This window comes from Tetrao urogallus (genome assembly GCF_951394365.1).
Source record: "Tetrao urogallus genome assembly, chromosome: 18".
Lineage (NCBI taxonomy): Eukaryota > Metazoa > Chordata > Aves > Galliformes > Phasianidae > Tetrao > Tetrao urogallus.
In genome coordinates, this window is record NC_136831.1 from 3,411,381 (window position 1) to 3,437,066 (window position 25,686).

The 25,686-nt window shown below is 42.3% G+C and overlaps 1 protein-coding gene across 1 annotated transcript in view; it reads left to right on the forward strand.

Annotated features, from left to right (window-relative positions):
- The window catches only part of CEP112 (centrosomal protein 112), a gene marked incomplete at both ends in the record, with an annotated part of 145,394 nt that overhangs the window by 113,968 nt on the left and 5,740 nt on the right, over positions 1–25,686 (forward strand). Inside the window, 3 exons of the mRNA XM_079544254.1 lie at positions 9,420–9,509; positions 19,859–19,960; positions 21,996–22,060. Of these exons, the coding sequence (XP_079400380.1) occupies positions 9,420–9,509; positions 19,859–19,960; positions 21,996–22,060 (257 nt within the window). The remainder of the gene's footprint in view (positions 1–9,419; positions 9,510–19,858; positions 19,961–21,995; positions 22,061–25,686) is intronic.

Consider the following 25,686-nt stretch of genomic DNA (forward strand, 5'->3'; position numbering starts at 1 on the left):
AGAATCATTGGTATTATGACAGCACGCATCTCTGTCATAACATTACATGATTAACGAGATCAGAAACGTTCTGGGATGTTCTGATCTGTCCTACTAATGCATCTTTTAAAAGTATAAAGTCAGCCCTCTGTAAAATAAATACTTGAAAAGCAGTTTTTGTTTTCCTCAGGCTGGTGAGATTAGAGTTTCGTAATCTGTTTGACCAGCTGCAGAGGATGTTCTTTTTCATTTTTTCTTTTTAAGTAAATGAGCTTCATCTCAACAAGACTAAAAAAAACCATCCAGCTTCAGAAATGCTCAGTTTTCCCTCATACATTTAAATGTGAGCAATTGCACTGTCATGTCTTGTTGCAAGTATAACTGGGATGGAGGTCATTAATAACTTTTCAAGACTTGGAATGAAGGAATTTCCAAGGTTCCGAGGGTATGTCCTCCCTTGTCAGAAACTTCCAGTTTTTGAATTAGAGACATAATCTGAGAAGATGCTGCCTTTCCCACCTTGCCTGCATGGGGTGGGCAGGCGTGCAGGCGTCAGGCCGGCTCCTGCTCTGTTCACAAAGCAGCGCTTTGCTTGGTGAGTTAATATTTTTGATTAAGGTTACTTTGAAGGATGTGAAGACATTATTAGCTTTCTTCTGCGTGTGAGCATATACGGGGATGTGTATAGTTTTCCATAGCGGGGAGAATTCCAGCAGTATCAGGCAGCCTGGTAGTTCATTGCACAACATGAATAGCTTTCTTTTGTTCATGCCGGGAATCAGATTAGCCCGCTGATTGGAAATAACCGAGCCTTTCATATTTTCTTTTTAAGAGAGCATAGCAGAATGTTTTGCAAAGCCCGTTACCAGTGTTTATGTTAGCAGGTTTTTGTGCATGGGGGACAAGGAATGTGTTTGGAAGGAGACCTTTGTAGAACACCAGGGGTCCGCTGGGACCCCAGTTGTGTCTCCAGGTGTAACATTTCAGGACACTCACTTAAAGTGGCAGTTTGGTGATAAACGGGGTTGGGAACGGAGCGCCCGGCGGGGAGGAGATTGCCCTGTTCAGCTGCTGATTGATAAATACGCTTTATTGGGAGTCAGATGTTCAGGAAATTCTGCTCGATCCCCTGATGTTTGTTTTTGTGGAGCTGTTGGTAAGAACGGAGCGAGCAGCAAAACCAGATGTTTTACTTGTCCGTTTGTATGCACAATAGCAATTTTTCATTAGCGGAGCATCTCCACCAATGTGACATTTTGGACATTCTTACGACACACCATCAGAGAATCGAAGAGTTGCCTGAAAATGCAGAAGCCGACATCAGGTCTTCCCAGGAAACTTGCTCAGTGCGTGGCCTCTGTGCCATTGCCTCGTATTGCAGAGTTTTTAATAAAAAGCAAATGAGATGAGAATTGCTGGGGGCTCAGCGAGGTGCAGCTCTGCCTGCTCCGCTCTGCCGTTCATCAGGCAGTGACCTGATTGAGAGCGCTTCCTTTTGGTTAATAGTCTCCAAATCAGACTGAAAGGTTGACATGAAAAGTACCTGAAGTATTTTCTGTGTGCTCTGAGGCTGATAACAAACTTTGCAGTTCCGGTTTTAATAACGATGGGGGGAGCTAAACTTCAAAAGGTTTGTGATGAATGTTTTTTGACAATGCGTCAGCTGAACATTAGGCAGAATCTTGGTAAATCCCCTCATAAGTGGTTTAAAATGGAGTTTTGAACTTTTCCTTCATAAGCGTATGCTTAGGATGTCATGGTATCTTTGGGTTTAAAAGATTTGTTCCATCAGTGTATGTGAACTGTCGGTGTTTCTGTCTGCACCTCGGAGAGCGGAAAGGGGAAAAGATGCCATGGCCATGGATCCAAGGGGTTGCAGGGAAGGACCAAAGGAACAGAGGGCTCCTGGTAAATGCTGTGGGAAAGGCCCCCAACTGGCAACTATCCTAGTGACTTCACTGCAACAACCTGAGGACAGACAGCAATGCTTGCACATGGCAACGACTCATTGGGTAGAGTGGTTCACAGAGAACTGCAGATGAAAGCATTTACTGCTGCTCTCTGAGCCTCCTCCGTCCCCTCTCCTGTCACCTGTGCCACTCAACGCAAAGCCAAAACAATTCCTTCCCTGGCTCCTTGGAACACAATGCTGGACTTTACAGTGCATCCTGCTCTTTTCCTTGAACTGCTATCTTTGCTGGACTTGCTGTGCCCTATGACATCCTTTGCATTTCAGATGAATTCTGTTCATAGTGCAATGCAGTGAAGTCCTGACGCAGCAAAATGCTTTGGTCCTTGCCTAATTTTAAGCCCCCAAATAGCTCTGTTGGTGCTGTCAGTGTGTAGGGGGTGCCAAAAACACACCAATGTCTCAAAGGAACAGAGGAGGAAAGAATCCATGTATTGACAGAACTAACAGTACTCTGGGAATCTCCAGAATTCCCAGATCTAGGTGGGTGTTAAGGGACTGCTCGGGAGCTTGTGTGAATGATCTGCTCAACAGGCAAAGTCTAAAATACACTGCCAGTCAACTCCTCCAAACAGATCATGAAAAATTAAAGCAGTGCAGCGTTAGGCCCAACCACACAGGGAAAAAATGTTTGAATAGACACTTCTTGTAGTTAAGTGACCTACTTGCAAAATTTTTCACTGCTACTGGAGAGGCTTAATTTTGTTCCTGGAGCCAAATTTTTCTCTTCCTTCCTGAACCCCTTTCTTTCTTCCCACGCTACCTCAAGGGAAGAACTTCTTGTACTTCACAACGGCATCTCCTACTGGCAAAGCTCAGAAGCAATGGAGACAAACTAGAAGTGGCTGCTTGACGTGCCGAAATGTGCAGAGCCTACAGCTGTGCTTTGCAAGATCTCCACTCGCATTCTGAAATGTCAGCAAAGTGGGCCACATTTCCAAATTTCTTCAGTATATGGCAGTTCACATTCTTCCAAGTGGGAGCTGCTGACTTTGCCTTGGAAAATTGCACCGTGTACCTGATTCCCAAACAAAGGAACTTTTTTTTTTATCTCTCATAACGATTAGTAGAAAATGGGCAACCAGCTCTTTTGGGGACACTTTTTAATAGGAGCTAACAGTTACATTTTCATTCCACGTTGTAATTCGTGTTCACTGTTCGTGAAATGGTGTTTAGTGGTTGACATCATACACCAGGCATGAAGGCTCCCAGGTCTGCAGCTCTGTTGCGTGGTAGGATGTGGACAAATCGGTCTTTGCAGGACTTCTCCCTTCTCCACCCACTTCTCCCATTCACTTATTAGCAGCTTCACCCTAATGAAGCTGAACGTATGGTAGGAGGCTACAAGGTCACTGGAAGGAGTGTGCTCAAGAAAGTCCAAATATTGCTTATGGTGTTTTAATTTCTATTCCTGGGGAGCAATAAAGCATAAATTTTCAGTACAGTCATAATAGCAATTGTAATGTTACCTGTAGGATGGAAAAATAATTTGAGTTATTAAATGCTGTAGCTATTTTCAGTACAAAATAATAGATTCTATTTTTCTGTTGCAGCAATGTTGGCTCCCTGCATATAGGTTGTGGAGAACTTTGTTTGCAAAAACAAAGCTATTGTTTTAACAAAAACCACAGAATTTTTGCCTTTCATATTGAATCAGTGGCATAATGAGTAGTGGAGCAATAGTTCAACATCAAAGGAGACTTTTTGGATATATAGTGTGTTGCAGCAACAGTGAAAAAGTTCCCACCAGAAAGGAATTTTTCCATATGCAAACAGCAAACATATGTATTAGGTTAAACCCATCAGATTTCTCTTGCTTTCCACCAAAACCTTCAGAGGACTCAAGTACAGAGATTTTCAAACACACTGGAATGCAGCGTGGGGAGCAAGCATGGCGAGGTGTGGAGCAGTGCACCAAACTCTGCTGAGAACCAGCAAGCACTGATGATACACCAACAATTTGGCTCCAACAGCAGTGTTTTGCTTCTTAAAAGTACGCTTTTTTGCTCTGATTGGTGGAGCAGCATTGGTGATCTTCATAGATACATTGCAGTATTTACCTTTAGCAGGAATAAGCGCAGACATACTTGCTGGTCTCCATCAAGTGTTTTGAAGAGAAATAACAATTACTTTAAAAAATGTGAATAGAGAATGTGAGTTAGAAAATAAATGCCTAACAGTAATTCCAGTGGGGAACTTGGCCTGCTTTCTTTAAATAAGGGTAGTGTTTGACACTGTAAGCTGGGAGGCCACATGGTACAACGTTCTTCCCGGACAGCCCATACCTACAGCTGCATGCAGAGAGAAAGGTCCTCAACACTGAGCATTTCTACAGCATAATTGTAAAACACCTCCACATATACTTCTGAAACAAAATTTGCTTTATTTTTTATTACCATTCACAGAGTTTTCTTTATGCTTCCAGAGGTAGGTTTTCTTCTTATGATCGGGGAGAGAAAACACATCAATGGATGTAATTTAAATTTAGAAGGCACTTAAAGAGGGGCCTTGTATTCAGAATTATTGTTGGCACATGTTTTGAGGACGTTAAAGTGGAAGCCTTCTGTGGGCATTAGCTAGGAGATAATTAAATCTACCGTAGGTAATTATGGTAGCTTTTATTACTGCATCTTTCATTAACTAATTATATTAATTTAGTAATGTTTGAAAAATTCTTTGAAGATGAAAAGTTAACTATTACTACCTTTAGCAGAAGGTTTGCTAAATACTGAGGTCTTTTCTTGATACAGATGCACATCTGCATGTGCAGAGCTGCTGCTAGAGCCAGTAAGTGACAGTGCTGTGTCAGGAGGAGACTGCTGTTACATGGTGCAACCTGATGGCCGTGTGCTTTACTGCTGATACGTTTTGTTTCAAAGTGAAAATACGTTGGGTTTTTAACAATTTTTAGGAGATTTTCCTTCCAAGTGCCTCTTCTTCATTCAGCCTTCAGTAGCAGAGAGAGAAATCTACTGTCGCTGTGATCACAGGGTGATGGGATCAGGAATGGTGCCCTGCTGGCACTCAAGAGCTCACCAAATGTAGGAATGATTTAGGCCAAAGGAAAAGGAATATCACAGCTTTTGTAAATGCAGCACTTCCACAGTAAGGATTGATACCGAGTAACTCCACGTCACTGTGATTTTTGTTTATGTAAGTCTTCCAGAACTGAGTTTTCTTTCAGGGAATCCAACACTTCTAAGATATCCTGTGATTAAAGGATAATCAAATCAGTTTTCAGACATTAAAGACTAAATCCTTTGAATATTCCCATTTCATACTTGTTCATGTGATCTGTAGAAATCTTTCTCTTACCAGCTTTTAGTTGATTCAGATTAAGCCTTGTAACTATTGCCAAAAATGTATTCCTGCCTTGAGAAGGGTTTTGTAATGCTGGCATCACACCCTTTGTCTCTGTGGCTCCCTGTCAAAACCACGTGCTTTACAAGTTTAGGGTTTGTAAAGAAGCCCTTTGCAGCCACAATCTGGCGCCCAGAGCTGGGCTGAGTCCCTGTGCTCCAGTGCACCATCCCAGCACCTCTGGAGCTGCGCAGGCCAAGCTCCGCTTCTCCCTGTCTGCCCACCATTTTGCTGGTGATAACCAAGCCACCAAGTGCCTTCCAGGAGAAGAAGCTTGGGTGTTCACTGCTCCTTTCATATCAGTCAGTAGCCAAGCATGTCGTGGACTGCTGTGACAGCCCTGCTCCCAACCACCAGCTCCACTGGAGATCCTGAAGTCTGACGGCAGTATTTCAGTGGCATGTTCTCAAACCCATCACTCTTCCACCCTTCTCGTGTCACTCAAAGTCATGCGTGATCAAAACATTTCCATTATGAATTTATTTTAGGATCCTTTCCATTTTTTTATAAATAAATCAAATGAATGTTCCTTTTATACAGCTGTAATTCACCCACATTGTTGCAGTAGAGCTGATTATCTCATTTACATTTTTAAGTGCTTTTCAAAGTGTAGGATATCTGGGCTGGAAAGCAAAACATTTCATTTCTTTGTTCTCAGGCCAACACAAAGCACTTCCAAGGTCAGGTATGGTGTAGACTTTCAACAACAAACATGTTTACATAGCATTTGAAAGCCAGTTTAACTGAAGAAAAAAAAACCAACTGTCTTTGTAACAGTGATGTAAGTCAACATAGCAAAGCTGAGAGAGGGGGATTCATTTTGTCCTTGGAAAAACTGAGCTTAATAAGTTTGGTTTTGTTTTCCATTCGGGAAAAACTGCCTGTGACCCTCAGAAATTGGCCAGCGATTTTCACTTCTTTTCTGTGCCTTTTTCTTCATCTCAACAGTTGTTAAACATAAGCACTGTTTTTCTTTGGGCAAAATCTGACACTTTGAAGCTGTGTGTTTTGAAACCAAACCAAACCTTTGTTTCGTTCTCCAACAGAGATGTTCTCTGGTACACCTGGGGTAAGTCCTCTGCTGTTTGTTAGAGCATTCTGCGTGCTGAAAACTTCTCTGTCAGACGCAGAAAAGATGTGATGGTGCTGGATAGCTTCAGAAACCGCTATCAGCATTCAGGCTCTGACCACTGCCTATGAAGCATTTTGACAATAGAGAGAATTTTCAGTGTGATCTTCAAAAGGGCACATTATTCATGACAGCCATCACGGCTCCTCCTAGCAAATTACAATCATGGGCAGCAATCTTACTTGGTTCTAATTATTATCTTTAGAGACCATCGCATGCAGGAATCTACAGCAACGACGAGATTTTGATGTTACTTTTTTTTTCATGTGGCTTTGATCAAATACGGATCTTTTGGTTTTGCTTTCTTTGTCTTCGTGCTGATAGGGGAGCTGAAATATCCAGATGAGCGTTACTTGTAGGACATCCTTCATAAACAAAACCACTTTCTGCAAAGAGAGTGGCAGCAGAGCCCGTGTGCAAAGCACTGAAGTTTACCAACGATAGTCAAAAAATGGTAAAGCTGTTTGTGGTTCATCACAAGTCTTTTCTTACGCAGTCCCAATACCAGCAGACAGTTGTGACTGGAAAAGCCTGCAAACTCATACAATATATCGGGTTTGACAGTTGATGAATGGATAATAATATACTTTGTTACCCTTATATGCTATGGTTAAAAAACAAACAAACAAAAAATACCTTTATTTCTAAATTGTGCTTGTTTAATACATTGTCTGCCCTTTTAATGGAACAAAATGTGTGCTCCATGCTGACAAATGCTATCTAGAGTAGGTGGATTTAAGAAAAACTCTGTGTCGTCTGAACTTCCCTAATTAAATTACTTTAAGATGCATGACAAACCCACAGATTTAAAGGAACCGCTCATTTTGTGCTGTGGAGTATGTTTGTCTGTTGCAGAAAGTAAAAATGGGGAAATTAGGGAGTGGAACAGCACTGCGCTGCTTCTTTGCCACAACGTGGTTGTTGTCTTTTACAGGAGCTCTTTCAGATCCCGTTTTGTATTCAATACTTCAGGTTTTTTGTGATGGGATGATAGGAATTCATTCCCTGAGACAAAAGCATGCATGTGCACTCGTATGTGTGTGCTATCCCTCAATCTTCAAAGTCATGTGAGAGTCAAACTTGCTTTTCAGCGCTAGGAGGGAATCCTCAGCCCTCACCTTGCCAAGCTGTTGGGTTGTATGAGCTGATCACGTGGAAGCAGCAGAAGGCAGGTTGTACTTTGTAGCTTGGCCAGATGTGCTCCGTGAGCGTTCCTGAGAGCTGCTGGTCATGCCTGGACGCTTTGGTGTTATGGGAAGACTATTATCAAGTTGATTGGGCCTTTGGTGATCTTTGATACGAGGCCCTGCTCATTCTGTGTTGCATTTCCACATTGCCTGGATCTTTGTAGGTTTCACGTCAAGGTCAGCTTGTTTGTGTTTTAAGTTACGACATTAGAGGTACAAAAAGAAAATAATGAGCCTGCAGTTCACATGTTAAGTTTCATTATAATAATGCAAATTACTGGTACTGCAAGACTTGTTGAGTATCAAGAGTTGAGTTGAGATACATGTTCAAGACTGGATTTTGGCATTTCTCAGAAGTGATGATAGCATAAAAGTCCCTGGGCAGATTTTAAGTTCATGCTTGGGTCTGGTTACATTTTTTGGCATTAGAACATGTAACAAACAGCCTTATAACTATAAGACTTTAAAGTTAATGCCTGGCATCACTTCAAAACAATGTGCAAGATCTATCGTAAGTAGTTCCTCTTATCTTATCTCCGTAGCAATTTTATCCTGTAAATGATTTGGGAGCGCAGGGTTTCAGTGCTGTGGAAAAGAGCAAGGGTTTGGCTGTTCAGTCTTTGTACCCCCGGTCCTGTTAACGATGCTGGTTTACTCCTGGATGTCCCATGTTGAGGAGGCAGCTCTCAGTGTGCCGTGTGTTCTGCGGGACACGTGGGGTCACACTGGTCTCCATTGCAGCAACAAGTTCCCGGTGCTCCTCCAAACCCCGGTGTCCCTATGGCCAGTCCCCAGGGCCAGCCCTGCTCGGTCCCGGCTGCCCCACGCCTTTCAGCTGACGGACAGCTCTGCCCCGATTTTCTGCCCTACAAAAGATAGCTCAAAGTATTCCCTTTCTGCTGCCACAGCTGCCTCTGTGCCGATGTCAATCTCACATCCACATTGTGCGCTTTGCTTCAAGTCAGCACTTGCAGCTAACAATGCCTTTATTCAAGCTGACAACATAACTAAGCTTTTAGTAAGTGTGTAAGTAAATGTTAAGTGTGTATTCAAACGTCCAACAATGGCTAGGAAACTTTAAAAAAAATATCTTTGAAACTTGGTATTGTTTGTTTGGTGTGTATCTGTTAGAAATAACACAGACTATCAGCTCCTTGGGGCATGACTTCTCCTTTGTTAGGCACATTACAAAAAGATCAAGGCTCCTAGGGACGGCCATAATAAAAATAAATATATAAGAGGAACAATAATGACAAAATAAAGTTGTCGATGCGTTTTATGAGCGGGGTTTAGAAGTGATCATTCCTGAACTAAATAAAGACTGGATTGTTGTGGTAAAGGGAGGCGATTGTAATATCCTCTTATTTATTGCCTTTGATGCTGTGTCTGTAGGTCCCGTGCTGAATTCACCCCAGGGCAGAAGGGAGCCCCGTGTCTCAGTGAGCGTCCCATGGCAGTAGCATGGAATGCATTTCCACTCAAATTCCAGACATAGATTTCCAGAGAGGGTTGTTGCTCAGGTTGAAAGGAAAGGTTATTGGTGCACTGCAGAAGTGTTCCCAGGAAGCACAGGTTGTATAAATAGCATGATAGATGATGGTGAAGCACTGGCACTGCTCAGAGCTGTGGGTGCCCCATCCCTGGAGGTGCCCGAAGCCATGGGGGGGGTGGGAACTGGTTGGTATTTAAGGTCCTTAAGCCATTCCATGTTTCTATGAGCCAGTGTCAAAGCACATTGCCTGTGAGCTTTTTGGGGGGTTTCTCACATGTTCTGCACCCATTGGTGTTGTTTCAGACCCTACAAGATGAAGCGGAGCGTTCCCGCATCCAGGCACGGGCTGCAGAGAAGAAGCTGCAGCGCAGGGAGCTGGAGACCCACGAGCAGGTATGGGGCTGCCCCTGGGGGGGAGCTGCGATGGGGAACGACAAGATCTTGCTTCAAAGCAAAAGCACTTATTTTCCTGCAAAATTTTCAGCTAGCTTTCTTTTCTGTTTTTGTTAATAAAAGGGAATTAAACTGTCTGAACCCTACAGGCAAATACTTACCTCTTGCTCTCTATTTCAGGTTGGTATTTCAACTATCCAAGCTGTTAAATGATGCATTTATTTTAAAGTGACTGTACTGCTATAAGAGGGCTCCGAGACTATTCTAACCCCTTGTTTTGATGCTTGTATTGAGAGAATTATAATTGGACAATGACTGAGATAAAAAGTAATCTTTACTGCTGATCTCATGCATCTATCGTCCTAGCATGTTGTCTGTAAACAGTTCCACGTGATTAATGCTGCTAAAATTAATGCAGACACTTCCAGTGAAATCAGAGATGCAGTGTGCTTCAAGCAAAATAGTGTATGTAATTTACAGAGTAGTACTGAAACAAGAAAGCCTACAATCTGCATTTAAACCAGATTGACGTATTCAGGAAAATGCAGAGGCTGTGGATATCTGAATTGGAAAAGGCTTTGCAGATCTCTGGTGCAAATGCAGTTTTGCAGCATTTCAAAACTTTATATGGTGATCAGCAACCAGTATCCACCACGTTCAGGTCAGGCTGGATGGGCTCTGAGCACTGATGGAGCTGTGGGTGTCGCTGCTCACAGCAGGGATTTGGACCAGATGGCCTTTAGGGGTCCCTTCCAACTCAAACCATTCTAGCAGCTGCTGGGCCAGTTGCATCCCTAACTGAAAAGTGCTCGTGGCACTGGGGGAACTTGTGCAATCAAGCAGTGGCCTACAAGCACTGCATTTTGGCTTCAGTCTCTTGGAAATGAAGGAAGATGTGTTATTTGGTGCATGGTTGTCTCTCTCACAGAACAACACTGGCCTGAACACAGTGATGACGATTCTCTTATGTATTTCCCACTATAATGGTGTGCCCAGGCCACCTGTAAGCCTGTTCATCAGGCATTAACAGCAGCTAACAACTTGTCAGCTGACTGGGGAGCTGAAGGATATAAGGCATGAACTCAGAACTCGCTTGCTGCTTTTACAAAACATTGTCTGAACCAGAATTGCATCAAACATCAAAATTTGCATTGGCACTGTCACAAAGGCTACTTTTCTAAGCTTTTACATGTCTATAAATAAGGAGGAGAGAGGGTTAAACAGCTTCTGTTTTTCATTAAAAGGAAAAATCTTGTGTTTTGATTCTATAACAACAACAAACAAATGAATGAGACATGAAAAAACATTTTGTTGCGCTTTTAATTAAAACTAAAAAGCTGTTTCTCGTTATGGCTTGTTGGGTGGTATCAGCTCTCCATGTTTGCCTTCTTTCAGTGCAACGTCCTTAGAACTCAGCAGTGACTGACAGGTCCGCGGGGCTCAGCTCTTCATTCCAGGAACTTTCTGCTGATTGCACAGAGTTAACCTTTGCTATAATTATCCAGAGGGACAGAGTCAGCTTCGTGACATAAACTGTCGTGTAAATAACGTTATGTTTCCAGTACTTTTATATGTAAGCCCCCAGGAATTCCCACTTGGATTAAACTAAATCATTTATCTTCTCCATGGAGGCTCTCCTGTCTCTGCTAAGCGTGGCCTTCCAGGGCAGTGGTGCACATGGTCAGTAACACTGCTGCCTGATTGCAGTCTCAGCATTGTGTATTATCACCTCTCTGCATGTCGCAGTGCTGAATGTCTTTCAAGAATTAGATTTCTGACTTCCCAAGACATACAGAATTGCATTCATGGAGCATGGCAAGCTAGCTGTAAATGGCGTGTAACTCACCCTTCATATAACCTGTGTGTATGTGGGTTTATGGTGCATTGTGCCACGGCAGTGGAAGCAGACTGAGAAGGTTCCTAAGAAATGCGGGTGCAACCCAACCTTTTCCTTGCAAAGCAATGCTGGAGTTTCTTCTGTCTCAGGAATCTGAAAACCTGGGAACTGATCCCGTGTAGATTACACTCCTGCACTGCACGGTGTTTAGTGTTGGTTGTCTCTGACCTGTGCGTGGATCTAATACAAAACAACATTTCTGACAGGAAACAATTTGGAATTCTATTCATTGCTCAGTCTATAGGGCAGGATTGGGTATGATATTTCTAATTGAAAATAATACAGGGGGAAACGAAGATTTTCATGTTCATGAACAATCAAGGTAACATCATGATAGGTACTCAAACCATAGGAATGCGCCTCCAAACAGTCAAGTCACAATTACAGCCTTAAAGGATAGAGCTTCTCTGAAGACACAAAATCAGTGATGTCCAACTAATGAACATTACTGAGGAATTGAAGGAGAATGCCAATACAGATTTCCAGCTCTTTACTTTCTTTTTTTTTTTTTCTCAAATAGATTATTAAAAAGGGAGAAAGGAGTTATCTGAATGAAAGTGTTGTTGAAGTATTTGGGGTAGAACAGAGCAGCTTAGTTTGTTAAGTGGATTTCACTTGCATTCCAATGAGAACAGGAGTGTTCATCGTAAAAGAGCTATGATTCAAAAGCATTCAGCAAGTGTTCAGTTTTAATATTTATCATTCTGACTTGCTCATCTTTTTATGACTGCTGGATATTTACCACATTCAGCCTAACTTACTGTTTCCATGCCAACTAAATCTGTTTGTTCTCAGATGAAGGCTGTGATGCATCATTTTGAAATTTCAGCTGCTGTGTAGCACAGGGAACTTCTAACATTTGCCACACCTTATCTTTGATGGCAATTGTGCTATTGTCTGCAGATTTGGGGAGCTGTGAGTAAAGGAACGGTGAGACAGCGATGAGCAAGATATGCCTACATCCAGGGTATGTGTCCCAAATGGTTCTTAGCACAACGAAGGCTGGAAGACCTGAGTAATACCCTTTTTGTTCAGGGCTTTTTGTCCATATTTATTTTCAGGTTTGTTTTAAAGATATCACAGAGTTTTAAAGGCAGTCAGATGAACTCACAGAAATTCCCCTACTTCCATTGTCTGGGTCTGCCTTTACAGTTCCACCATGGCTGCTTTCACAGCTTTGCCAAAGCTTGATATATGTTCTAGAAGAGTGGAACATGGAAGCAGTGGAACTTCCTCCCCTCTGGCCTTGGTAAACACTGCAAGAACTTCCACTTCCAAAGCAGCCTCTTCCCCGTCCCAAGGAAACTGATGTATATTTCCTTACACCTTTCATGGAGATAGATGTGCCTATGGCTGCATGGCAGTGTTGACTGAGGCATGATAAAATTAGTGCTGTCATTACTTGGAGCCAGATTCTACCATTTTTATCTTGGCTCATACCTACTGTATGTGCAATTCCACTGATGCACTCTTTAATCAGTAGTGCCCCCAAATTTAAGACTGAGATGGTTACAATAAATCAGAACTTCCATTTGTCATAGTTAGTGGGTTCTTTCAGCATTTTAACAACCTATCATGAAAGGAATGCAGAATTAAACAGAATATAGTAAATTATACTGTAAACATGACATTTTAGAGTAGCAGGAGGAGGAAGAAGCTGAGATTCAAGCACAAGAAAGCAGATTTTCAGGTGGGATTTGAAAGGAGCTGGAAATCAATGGAGTTGAAAGTTACCGGGGCTCCATACGGCAGAAACTGCAGGAGAGAAGGATCTCACCATCTGTGAGCCTGTCAGAGGAAAGAGGGGAAGGCAGTGATGATGTTTGTATGGAAGTCAGTGATCAAACATGAGCTTTGGTCATCAGACACAACTGGAAAATACACGAATGTATACCTACTCCATAGGCCTGGATGAATTTCAAAATGAAGTGGCCAGTTGGAGAAAGGCAGTGAAATAGAAAATAGGGAACAGACAACTGATCGAAGGAAGAGAATTTTTAACAAGCGAGATTAGAAGTATACCTTAGTATATCCATGAATTGGAGAGGTTTTAAAAATGTCAGTTTTCTAGCTCTTTGTCTTTGTCGTGGTGTTTAATGCAGGGAACACCAAAAGGAGAAGTGGCACTGCATGGAGGAGCCAGCTGGGTGACAGCAATGGTCAGTGAGCTATCCTATTCATTTCTTTCAGATGAGGTGCCTAGATGGAGCTAAAAAGGACAGAAAATAAGTCTAGTTTTATGCAGATATTTATCACCATCTACATTTTAAATTATTATTTTCTTTGCAATTGAATCAGCACTGATCCTGTCTTTAAAAGTACATCAGGGATGGAGAGCCGTGGTTACCACCCGTGCTCAAAGTTCATGGACTCTTTCTGACCATAAATCTAGCAGCTTGTTTTCCAGTTGAGATGCTGGTTCCATTCTTGTTCTTGACAGAGGGGAAATGGCGGTACTAAAAGTAGCTGCTGATTATTATCTACAAAGATTTGTTTGTTCACACAGACAGTGTGAGAATGCTGAGCTTCATCCTGCCTGCTGCTGAGCTTTGTCAGCCCTTGCTGTCATTGGGGAGCGCTTGGCACCTCTGTGTAGCAGACCCTGAACCTTTGACTTGCTGATCCACCCCAGAGTGGAAGGGATCATGTGGAAGGTAACACATACTGGAATGTATGAGATACATAAATACTTTCCCATGCTGGTGTCAAAGATGCTTACAGCTTTATTTCAGACTTAATTATCTTGATAGCATATTAGAAATTCCCTGCCCTCGACAGAGCCATAAATGAGTACCATGTGTCTTCAGCCTTGGCCCAGCTTTAATTCCTGGGCTGGTTCAGTTTTCTGTTCTTATGCAGCAAGTCAGCGTTGTCAGCTGGGCTCCCTTTGCCCCATGGAGTGGAGCATCCCCACTGCAAAGGAGCAGTGCTGGCAGGGGCCGAAGCAAACATTGCTCAGGAGCAAGGCTGGCATCTGGATGAGTCATCGGGAAGGAGGGGAAGACGGGTCAAGGATCCTCCAAATCCCAACTGAAACAATAGAGGAGCCCTTAAGAGGGGGTGGCTGAGAGAGCAGAGTGAATTTTCTAGCCACAGCATTCCTGGTTGTTCCATGGTGTTGACAGTGAAAGCTTTTATTCCTCTCCAACTCGCGTAATCCCAAGAATGCTATTCTTGCCATAATGCAGCCCACTGGATTTTTTTTTAAAGTTTTGCCTGACTTCCCTTCCTCTGCAGTTATGAATCATATGGACTTGTATTGCTTAACTACAAACAGAGCATTTTCCAGGTGGGAGATCTTGGGTAAGAAAAGAAAGATATTGAAATACAAACCAGCAAAGTGCAAGGCCTCTTGGGTGCAGGTTGGAAGGAGCTGACTGAGCTGCTCACAGGAGGTCCCTGCAGCTCAGCAACACATCAAGGCAAACCTATTTTGGATGCTCCAATGGTTTACCAGCTAAAAACAAATAAAGTGGACAGCTGTGCCACTAATTTATGCTTTTGGGGGGCTGTTCAGAGCAGAGTAGGTTCTCCAACACTGTTTTTGCTCAGCAAAGAGCAGTGTTGTGTACCCTTGGCAAAATAACTGGCTCTGCTGATCACACTCAGTTACCATTCGCAGCCGTGCTGTGTTTGTGCAATTTATAGCATTCATTACTTTCCTTAAGAACTTGAGAACATTTGTATCAAATTGCAAAATATTTCTTTAAACCTGTAAGAACTGTATTTCGACAGACATTTCTCAGTTCACATGCCTGAAGTAAGAGAGGTCATAGACAGAAAAGCAGCGGATTTTCTTATGTGGCTGCTTTGTGAAAGGATGAATGGTGAGGCCTTGTTCTTTACTGAACAATAAAATGATACATAATTTGATTATTCACCAGAAAAAAGTGTTTGAAAAGATTTCCAGTTGTAATTATTCTTTTACAAGAGAACCATGAGAGATCTGAACCTTCAGGAAGCTGCAGGTTTTGGTGGATTTGGTTCCTTGGCCATAGAGCTGGGCCAGCTCTCCCCATGGGGCTGATGGAGGAAGGTGCCCATGTAGGCTCTCAGCACTTCTGTGGGATTAGAGCTTTATTAACTGAGGGTTTGGGAGTGCTGAGAAGCAGAGGAGTCACTGCAATTAGGGAGAAGAGAACCAAGCTGCGATTAATTGTTACTTTGATATTCTCTGGGTTGTTTGTCTTTTTGTGTGTTTTTTAATTGGGATGGCATCGTAGTAATTTGTCCTTCTCTTGGCCTCTTCAGACTGCTTTCAGAAAATTACTTCAGCCATCTTCACGTCACCTGAATGAAGCTGACCTACGCAGTATTATTATTATCCTCATTTAGAAGGCTGAGACTTCAGTGTGAGATGAAATGGTTTGCCTAAGGCTGAAGGAGTTATTTTTACCTTGCTGGTACCCTAACCTGTCTTCAGATTAATTACAACACATCTTTCATGTCTTCTCACAGAGATTTGTACTGCTGAACAGATGCATAAAGTTTTTAAAGAGACTTCTCTTTTAAACAGCATTATGACAGCTTTTTCAGCCACACTGTTTGAATAACGCAGGAAAGGACTGGAGAGAGGCAGGAAAGAACTTATCTCATCTTACTCCCCTGAAATGCAGAGAAAATTTGATAATAATTACATGATCCTAATTATGCCTTTTGGTCACTATCGTAGTATTTCCTGGCATGTGGAATTATTGTCCTTCACAAATGTTACAAACAGGCAGAAATTGAGATAGTAAAAACCCACAAAACCTGAGTTAAGTGAACCGCCTTTCGATTCTTACCTGACATACACTAAATGTTGACTTCATGCCCTTCAAGACAAGATAGTCTTTTTAAGGAACTTGAACAACTCATCTCTGGTCCCCTCATTTGCTTTGGCAATGCATACTTCACTGTTTCATTAGCATTTTCCTTATGCTCCTCTGGTTTGAATCAAGTAATTACAATTGGGAGATCTGGAGAAGATTGCAGTGTTTTTGTTTTTTCAATGGTTTGAGAAGGGGATGTTGCACTATCTAGAGCCCCAGGGCCACTGGAAGGCAAACCCAGCATTGTAGACCTCTTGAAAAAGGGAGAGCTGGCTCTGAGCAACCTGCCTAAGATACCGGGGCGATGTGGCTGTATAGCAAAGCATAGCAGAGAGGCAGAATAGCCTCTGCTTTACAGGCTGTTGTGAGTACATGGGCAGAAGTACATCTGATCATCCTGAAGCTGCTGCATTTCTCCTGGTTGTGCATAGGATATTGCTTTTTGAAAGAGAAGAGTGGCTACAGTGTGACCAGGTCATAATTGTGTGAATATTTGCCTCATCTTGATTCTAACTTACTGTGACTGACCATAGCTTACCTCTTTCTGGCAACTTCTGCTTTTGGTTCTTTCTCCTGACACCAGAGATGATTGATGATAAAACCTTAAAACCTCATATCCTAGCCACCAACCTGAATAAACAAAGAGCAGCGTGGCAGCTTCATATTAAAAGCTATAAAACCTTCCTGGGGGTTCGTGGATTAAAGCAGCTCACCAAAATACTACAAAAAGCTCACTACAGCTTTCTCAGGACTGAATGACAACGAACCCAACAGTAACTGAAATAGAGCTGTCCTCATCCAGCAGATAAGGCCCTCCTGAGGGCTGAAGAATTGCAATTTTAAACATCTCTCACGAGTGCGAGAGGAGACACAGTGCTCGAGGATCCTAGGGCTGCAGCTTGAAGCTATAAAAGAACAAGAGAGCCTTTAAGGCACACGCATGCACACACAAAATCCCTGCAAACATCAGTTTCCTTGGGTCAGAAATCAATGTTAAAAAATAAAAACCTCCCCTCATTAAGATTAGCATATATTAGCCCACTGTGTGTCCTTTTTCAGTTGTAAGAACTGATTCGGATTTTTGCCATGCACTATTTTAATCTCTTGGGTCAATAAACCTTGATAGTAACTTCAGCCGAAAACCTCAGCATGTTCTTTATCATAATGTGACAGGAAACAGCTGGGATCTTATTTTCATCTCATTGTGATGCAATTATGAGTGAGCACAGTTGAAAGAAACATATTTTGACTTCAGAAACAAACAAAATGCAGTTGTATCCCAAAGAAGAGTTTTACTGCAAGAAAAATGTTCATCTTCTTTCTGAAATAGAGTAAGAGATCAACTCCAGGCAACCCTTCTGCTACCAGGGCTTGTTTCTCATTTTGTCTTTCAGGAGACCCAGACTACACAGCTGTACTTTAAAGCACCATACGTGTTCCTTCCTGACTTTCCAAGAAACACCTTCATCAAAGGGGAGCGATCCCCTGGGTGCTTTGCAGAGTCAATGGCAAATGTTAAAGAGCATTGTGAAAGCACGTCTTTAGAGGACACTTGCAGATTAAACTATTAAAAACAGCGACCTGGTTGCAAGTTGCACAATTAGATCATTATTATTTCACTCACAGAGCTGTATTCAGCTTTTTGTTACATCTATTTTGAATGAAATTGCCTTGACTTTCCTCTTGGAAGAATTACAATGAGGGACTCCTGCATGCTTGCACCTAAGGAAGCTGCTGGGAGCCCAGGCTCAGCTCCTCACATCCTCAGTGCTCTCCATGGAGCTGTGGTGTGAGTTGACTGCATCGAGGTCCCCACCCAAATGAGCAGTTGGCTCAGAAAATGTTTATGCTGGCAAGGCACCTATCCATAACTTTGTAAGCCTCTGCAGAACGACTAGCACAAGTTTATCAGAGTAACTTTAAGAAACATAAATTTTGATCACTGGTTTATAAACAAGCAGAGTTCAGACAAGGTTTCCTGTCTTACAGATCTTTTTCCTGTTATTTCTTTATATTTGCATAGTGGCATCACTTGCAGTTCACAAGGAAAGCCTCTAATTGCCTATTTGCATAGAGATTTGGAGATTTCTGCATGTCAGAATGACTCATAGGCAAAATTTTCCTGAAGTTTAATCAGATTGTTTTATTCCTTTTATATTGATAATTGCACTATGCATAATGTATAGTTTGGCATGCTCTGAGCTGTGCACAGGGTGGTAATTGGCACATCATTCCTTGACCTTGGTTCGGTCCCCACCTGTGCAAGCAAGTGGGACGGAGCTGGGAGGCTGAGGCTTTGACTTGTGCTTTCACTGCAAGCTAAGAAAATGTGCTAAAATAGAGTCAGCACAAAATGGTGTTGCTGTGTAAATGCATTAGATAAGAAAGAATCGATTTGAAAGTTTAAAAATATTTCCTAAATTAATCTGCTATAGAGCCCCCTTTTATCCTTTATTCACATATTCGGCTGCTAATCCAGAAAAAAACACCTAAATACTTGCTTAATTTGAATTAAGCAGTTAATCCTATTGGAACTTCAGTATAGATGTGAGGCCCTGATTCAGCACAGTAATAAAGTGTGCAGCAGTTCTGGGAGACTTGGTGGGCAAAGCCAGGAGAGACTCCCAGGACTCGTTTGTCAGGATTCAGCAAATCCAGGTACACTGGGAGTTGCAAAGCACAGCCCTTCCACTTGGTCTGTCCTCGTGTAACAGCACTTCATGCTGTACTCCACGTCTGTTGGGTAAGGTTATGGACTAGGACGTTCTTCTTTAGGAATGATTTTTACGTGAACTTCTGGTCTCATGACGTGTCTGAGTTGCTGGAAGCTACTGGATGACATCTCATAACTGCACAGAAAAGCAAGCTAACATTTCTGCCTGTTGTTTCCTTGCAGATTTCTAATGTGTTTAAAAACCATCTGGATGTGGTGCTCAGGGACATGATTTAACAGTGGGCTGTTAGGGTACCATGGTTAGGTTGAGGTGGCACTTTATCCTGAAGGTCTTTTCCAACCTGAGCAGTTCTATGATTCTTGACAGTTCACTTCTGAACACAGTAATGTTGGCACTATGGGGGGAAAGTTAATTGTACAAATGATGATATTACTATTTTACATGAAACGGGCCAAGTTTTCTTGTCAGGTGGCCTTATCCAGTTACTTGCAACAAGTGAAAAAAACCACTAGAGAAACTATTTTAACTCTGTTGATGAAGAGTAGTTGAACCATGAACTGTGAAAAGGGGCAAAGAACAATCTGTGGATTTTGTCTATAATAACTTTAAAGCTAGTTTTGAAATACTTACATTGGTATTAGCAGGCCATTCAGCCATGTGCCTGTATCCCTGTTGAGATAGAGTTAGGAAAGTAGTATTATAACTTCTTCTGACCATAGCCCAACAATTGTATTACTGTTGTTTCCTTTCCATAACGATTTCCTTTTCATGTTTTCTTTTCCCTTTCTTCATCTTTTACACATCTTTGGTTCTTTACAGGTCTTTGCTGATCTTTCGTCTTACCTTTCCATTGATACAGTAATTCTGAGTTTACTTGGACTGCAAACTGGACAAAAGAAGTGAAAATAAAGTTACTTTCTAACCTTCAGAGTAGCCCTATTTATATATTTTTCTTTTCCTGTACAGGTGACCCATATACGACAAGAATATGAAACTAAACTCAAAACTCTAATGCCAGCATCTTTGAGGCAGGAACTTGAAGATACCATCGTATCTTTAAAATCTCAGGTAAATTTTTATTATTTATCTTCAGTTTTGGGGGCTGGGTAAAAACATTCTTGTCTAGGCAAGAAATTAGGCCATCTACAATTTGGCTAACATACTGAGTAAGTTTCAAAACCAGGTTATGGCAGTGCTCCCATGCTCCTCAGTCACATCCCCCACTTTCTTCACCTTGAGAGCTTTTGTATTGTATCTTCAGATGCCATCTTCACTTCTGTAACGCTTTGTCTTAAATCCTGCAAAACACTAGCTCATCTGCAGCAATACAAAATCAATTTTTTTAATGTGAAATAGACACAAGCCTGGCTAATAGAAATATCAGAATGTCATTGTAAATAGGGAACTACTAATACTTCTAGTATTGAGTTCCCAAACAGGTCATTTGGTGCTGTTCTATTGAGTGTATGAGGAGCTGGAAGAAAGTTCTTCATACATTATTGTCATTGCCTGAACTCACAGACACAGAAAGGTCTGAGGAAGGATAAATAATAATAAAGAGGAGTGATCGTAGATGTGGGATAATGGCAATCCAAATAAAACAGTCAGTGTTGGCAGATGGCCCCATGCAGAGCTCTGGGATCTGTCCTGGCGACAGGAAGGGAAGAAACGAAGTGCCATGGCAGTGCTGGAGGTGCCGCAGGCTGCCCAGGGCTCCAGCAGGAGCGACAGCCCTGAGGACACAGCCTGCAAGTGCAGGCTTGACACAGCATTTTTCAAGCTGGTAGAGATCTACAAGCTCTCTGTTTCTCTTCCTTATGCACTCCCTCTATGGAGATGCCTGGTCATTAAATGTATTTGCTTTACTGATCTTACTTTTCCTTCCTCCCTTCTTTCCTTCTTATTCCTTTTTTTCTTTTCTGTACATGTAGAAGGGTATTTATCTTGCATTTTTTCCAAGCATGAGATGTTTCCCATGGCAAAATTTGCCTTTAACAGAAGTAGGAAATATTCACAGGGGAAAGTTTCAAATTCCTGTATGTTGCTAACGACACAACTTTAATACTGTGGTTATAGACACTCTGCTTATATGTCAAAGGATTCCTGATGGAAGCGATGCTCTTTCTCACTGAAATATTTATGGGAAATAAAAAGTTAAGGATTAACTGGGGAAATCAATTTCCACTTGATAGTAAAAAGCTGTTTTTAAAGCGTTGTTGACCATTATCACTGTCTGGTAGGAAGCATTGCACTGCAGCGAATGTAAGAACACTACATCTTGTAACGAGTTCAAAAAAAGAGAGGTAAAATCTGATATCCACCTGCGGGGCTTTTGTGAGCACCAGTGCATTTCAGAAGAGTAAAAGTAACTGCACACACTAAAAACTGGGTGTCACCAGAAACACAGAGCTGCTGGCTGCATTGCCATTGGTACACTGCAGCCACAGACCAGTCGGTAAGCAGGGCTCCTTCCTGAAGCACAGGTGTGCTGGTCTTTGAAAATTGTTGGAATTCCTGTTTCAAAACATCAGACAAGAAGGGCAGCAGAATCTCTGCACCTGTCAGGATTATTTATTGTTGGAGGGGGATGAAGAGGACAGGCTTGGTATAAGCACCAAGCAGCGATAAAAATAAACAGAAGGAAAATACTGTGTGCTCGGGCAACATTTTCAATAAATATCACTAAAAATAATGATCTGCTTTTGCTGAGTTCTCCAAAAGCTGCCACTGTGTTGATAAACATTAATTTTCATACCCTTCAAGAGCAGGTGAGTATCACAAGAACAGAAGTGTGGGGATCAGAACTCAGGTTTTGTACCTGCACTGAGGGTACAGCTGCAGCTCCCAACCCCTTGATAATCCATATGCTGCCACAAGCTGAATGTAAAAGCTGTTTTGACTCTATTCTTAAAGTGGGTAGCATGCAGCAAGTGGTGTGCTGGGGATATCCTGACAATCTGCTATGGAGTATTATCATTACTTCTAATATGCAGCTAAAGCATTACTGCATTTTATATAGGCAGAATAGACAAGAAAAACACCTTTGTGAAATGAGTGTAAACTTATGTGTAAACAGCATTTTCACCTGGGATGTATTTTGCAGGTAAATATTCTGCAGAAAAGAGCCTCCGTCCAGCAGGAAGAGCTGAACGCCTACCCCACCAGGAGGTATGGGCCTTTCTGTCATCGATTTATACCATTTCACACCTGTGGATCTCAATTATTGAAGTTTTACAGCTTAATTAAAACACTCAAATATGGTTGCAGTTTTAAAAGATCCTTATTTTCAGTAAACAAGGGCCTGAGAATTTTCCCAGTGCTTAGTCAGTACTATTAGAGCAAGATGAGAGCGCACGCAGGTGCACTGCAAGTCTGGGCTTTGCCTCCATGTTCATGATGAGACAGAGACTCAGTGCACAGCTGCAGCTCTGCGGTGATGCCACCTCCTTTTAAGATAGAAAACAGTGATGCAATGAATAATATTACAGATCGCATCTTCAAAGTACCGGATCTTCATGAGCCTGGGCTTTTCTCAAACGTTTACACCCTCCAATATAAATTATGGCAAGTGCTGCAGCAATAAAAAGACTTGCCGTGCCTTTAGAGTAAGTGATTCACATGGATAGGTGAGTAAAAGGAAACTTCCTAGTAAAGTCTTTTTATATTTATAGGCTTTGATGATATTTCATATCTCACATGAGGAATTCTGCAAATAAAAGTGTATGCTTGTAAAAACAGTGTAAAAATCTGTGAGATATTTAAACGTTTGTAAAAATGTTAGCAGCATGGAAGTTGTCTGAAAATGCTGGGTTTTTTTTCTTAACAAGAGCTTGCTAGAGCTGAAAGCTGAAAATGTCATTAATTTTTGGTAGCCTGTCCAGTGTAGGCAACTTTGTCAGGTAAATACAAAGCTGTGAGGTAGTCTGCAGGCTCTCTGCAGTAAGAGCAGAAGCACTGCAAACAGATGCATCTTATCTCAAACTTTTCCGAATCGGTGTTTCCTAATCACAGTTAGGAAAACAGCTAGTTGAAAAGATGAAGTTTTCCTTCTGATCAGACTTTTTTCCCAACTCTGTGTTCCAACTGAATTTTGCTTTACCTGACCTGTGCTCACTGAACTCCTGCTTTTTTGGCTGACACTGATCAGTGTCAGTGAAGGGCAACTTCAGTCTGTCTATGCCCATGGCTGCAGCTGTGGTCATGGCTGCTGTAGCCAGGCTGCTGTCACAGGGCCCCACTGCAGACTGTTGCATTTTGTGGTAAGATTACTAAGACATAACTAACGAGAGTGTCTTAATTTTCAGGTAGCTGCTGGAGCTGTTGGATTTCTTTGATCGCCAAATGGACTGCTTTCAATAGGTTTGAAGATTTGGCTCTTGTAAATTAAAATGCAAAGATCAGTGGCTGTTTTATTAGCACACAAAGTGCAATGAAATTCATGAAAACATATCCATTGCTCATGCCAGAATTTTTTTTTTTAGTTGTACCTTGCTTCCTTCCATTATTTTTTTATCATCTCATCACAGACTTACACTTCCAATATACTGTGTTGATTCTGCTTGCTTTCCAAGAGGAAGTTTCCTCTACTAACATTTTGTTACTACTTCCTCGTACCATTCTTTTCACTCTTATACGTGAAGAAAATCCCATTTTCTATTATTAATGTCCAAGATTTTTTAACAAATTTGACATCGTTTTGTGTCCATATGTTTACATAAGATTAAAATATTATTTTGCACTATTTTGTTTTGCCATTATTGTCCTGCTTGGGCATCTCACTCACCTGAATAGCCACAGTGCATAATAGAGTTTTGTATGGCTTTTTTAACTGGGGAAAATATACTGTCTGCTGTTTTGCAACAAAGGAATGTGCATGGCCTGAGTGCTTACGAGGGGGCAGAAATTCCTCTCCCTGAGGTCCAGCTGCAGCATTGGCCGCCACGTGCTGATCTGCAGGGCCTGCAGCAGGAGGCAGCCATCCCACCAGGCCCTGGCTGCCCTTCAGCCCCAGATCCACGAGCACTGATCCCCTCCAGCCCCAGATCCATGAGGAGAGGCCGTCCCCTGCTCAGAGCTCCCAGCGGGACGCGTGCCCAGCTCTGCCCGGTGCCTCACTGCATGTCAGCCTGGCTTGGGTCTGGGCAGGTTTTCACCTTCCTTGAATCAGCAAGTGATCCTTCTAATTATAGATAAGAGGTTGTCGTGGCTCTGATAAGCAAGGAAGCTGCGGCAGGTGCCACCAAGCCTCGCCTGGGGCAACGGTGAGTTTCAGGAGAAGGAATTTGTCAGGATGCATAGGGTGAATTGTGGGCAGTAAAATGCCATGTGTTTGCTCAGGGAGGTGCAGGGCGGCTGTGCTTTGGCTCCACAGGGGGAGCGCTGTGCTTTTACCACTCGGGTGCTGCTTTGTGCCAACAGAGATATGTCCCTTGTCGTGCATGGGGTGCTGTGGGTTTGTCTGGTGTTGTGCTGGTGTCTGTGCATGATAAATGGGGCTGTGGGGCTTTTGGAAGCGGGGCAGATCCTCAAGGTGATGAAGAGCCTCTCCTGAATGCCCTTCCCTATGCAGCTGGCTGAATTCAGGCCTGGATTTCCTTCTTTTTGGTAGAACTGGATGTTGATGATCAAAAAGCCATTTCAGAAAAGTAGATCTCGGTCAATCTGGGAGCTCTGTGAAACTCTCCTAAACCACATACAGCATGAGGGGCATTGTGAAGGTGCTTATAAACCCGATAAGAACTAAATTCAGTGTTGGTTGGGGCTCGTTTGCAGTTGATAATAGTTCTGTGATCACTTTGTAACAGTTAAGGTTGAAGTCTAGAAACATTCTGCCCTCCAGAACTCGTTCTTTGCCTCTTTTCCCCTGCAGGGCATGGAGCTGCCAGCGGTCCTGGCAGAGCTGGCTGGCATATGGTCAGAGCTTCATTTGCATGGGTTGACGATGATGATGTTTATTTGTTATTATTACACTGGATTTTGCTGTATGAGAGAGGATAGTTCCACTCTATGTTAAAGCACAAGAAAAGTGCACGAGAGCATTGTCCACCAGCATCAAGGGTTCCCCTTATCAAGGTGAAACTTCACTTGGGTGCCGCTCACAGTTCTTGCGTTACGTGTAACAGATACGCTCATTGCTGGGGCGGTCGGAGGAAAAGGGATACAGCCTCCCTCCTTCTCTCAGCCCTCTGCTTTCTGCCGCAACAGTGCTTTAATTGTTGTGCTGGCAGGGCAGCGCAGCAGATACTCCTGTGACGTGCCCAAATCTCTGCAATCTGTGGTTTCAGAGTAGTGATTTTGCTCTGCAGAAAGAGATTGTATTGTGAAGAAAATAATTGTGATCACTATAGTATATTAAAGTGATTTATCGGATGTTCTGGAAAACATACACAGCTTTGGTTCTAGCGATGAGCAGTTTTGACAGCATGTCGATGCCACTGGACTTTTATTTAATTTTAATTATCTTAACGCACTGCAAGTCCTTCCCAAATCACAACATGTACTGGAGGCACCGCACACTACTGAATTATACTTGGTTTCATTCCGAGGGTACAAAGGAAAAGCAAGATGTCAGATATTGTATGAAAAAGTTTCAGAACACAAGGTCATTTTAGCTGAGTCTTTTTTTCCAAGGGACTATCTTTTCTAAGCTTTGATATTTTGTTCAGAAAGGTCATTTCTTTTAAGCCTTTGTCATTAAAGAGGACTTGTTCTCTAAAGTGCACTATCAAAGTGCACAGAAATTGTGAGTTACTGAAACTAAAATGCATGATCAATTTTAAGTCAGCCAACCAAAG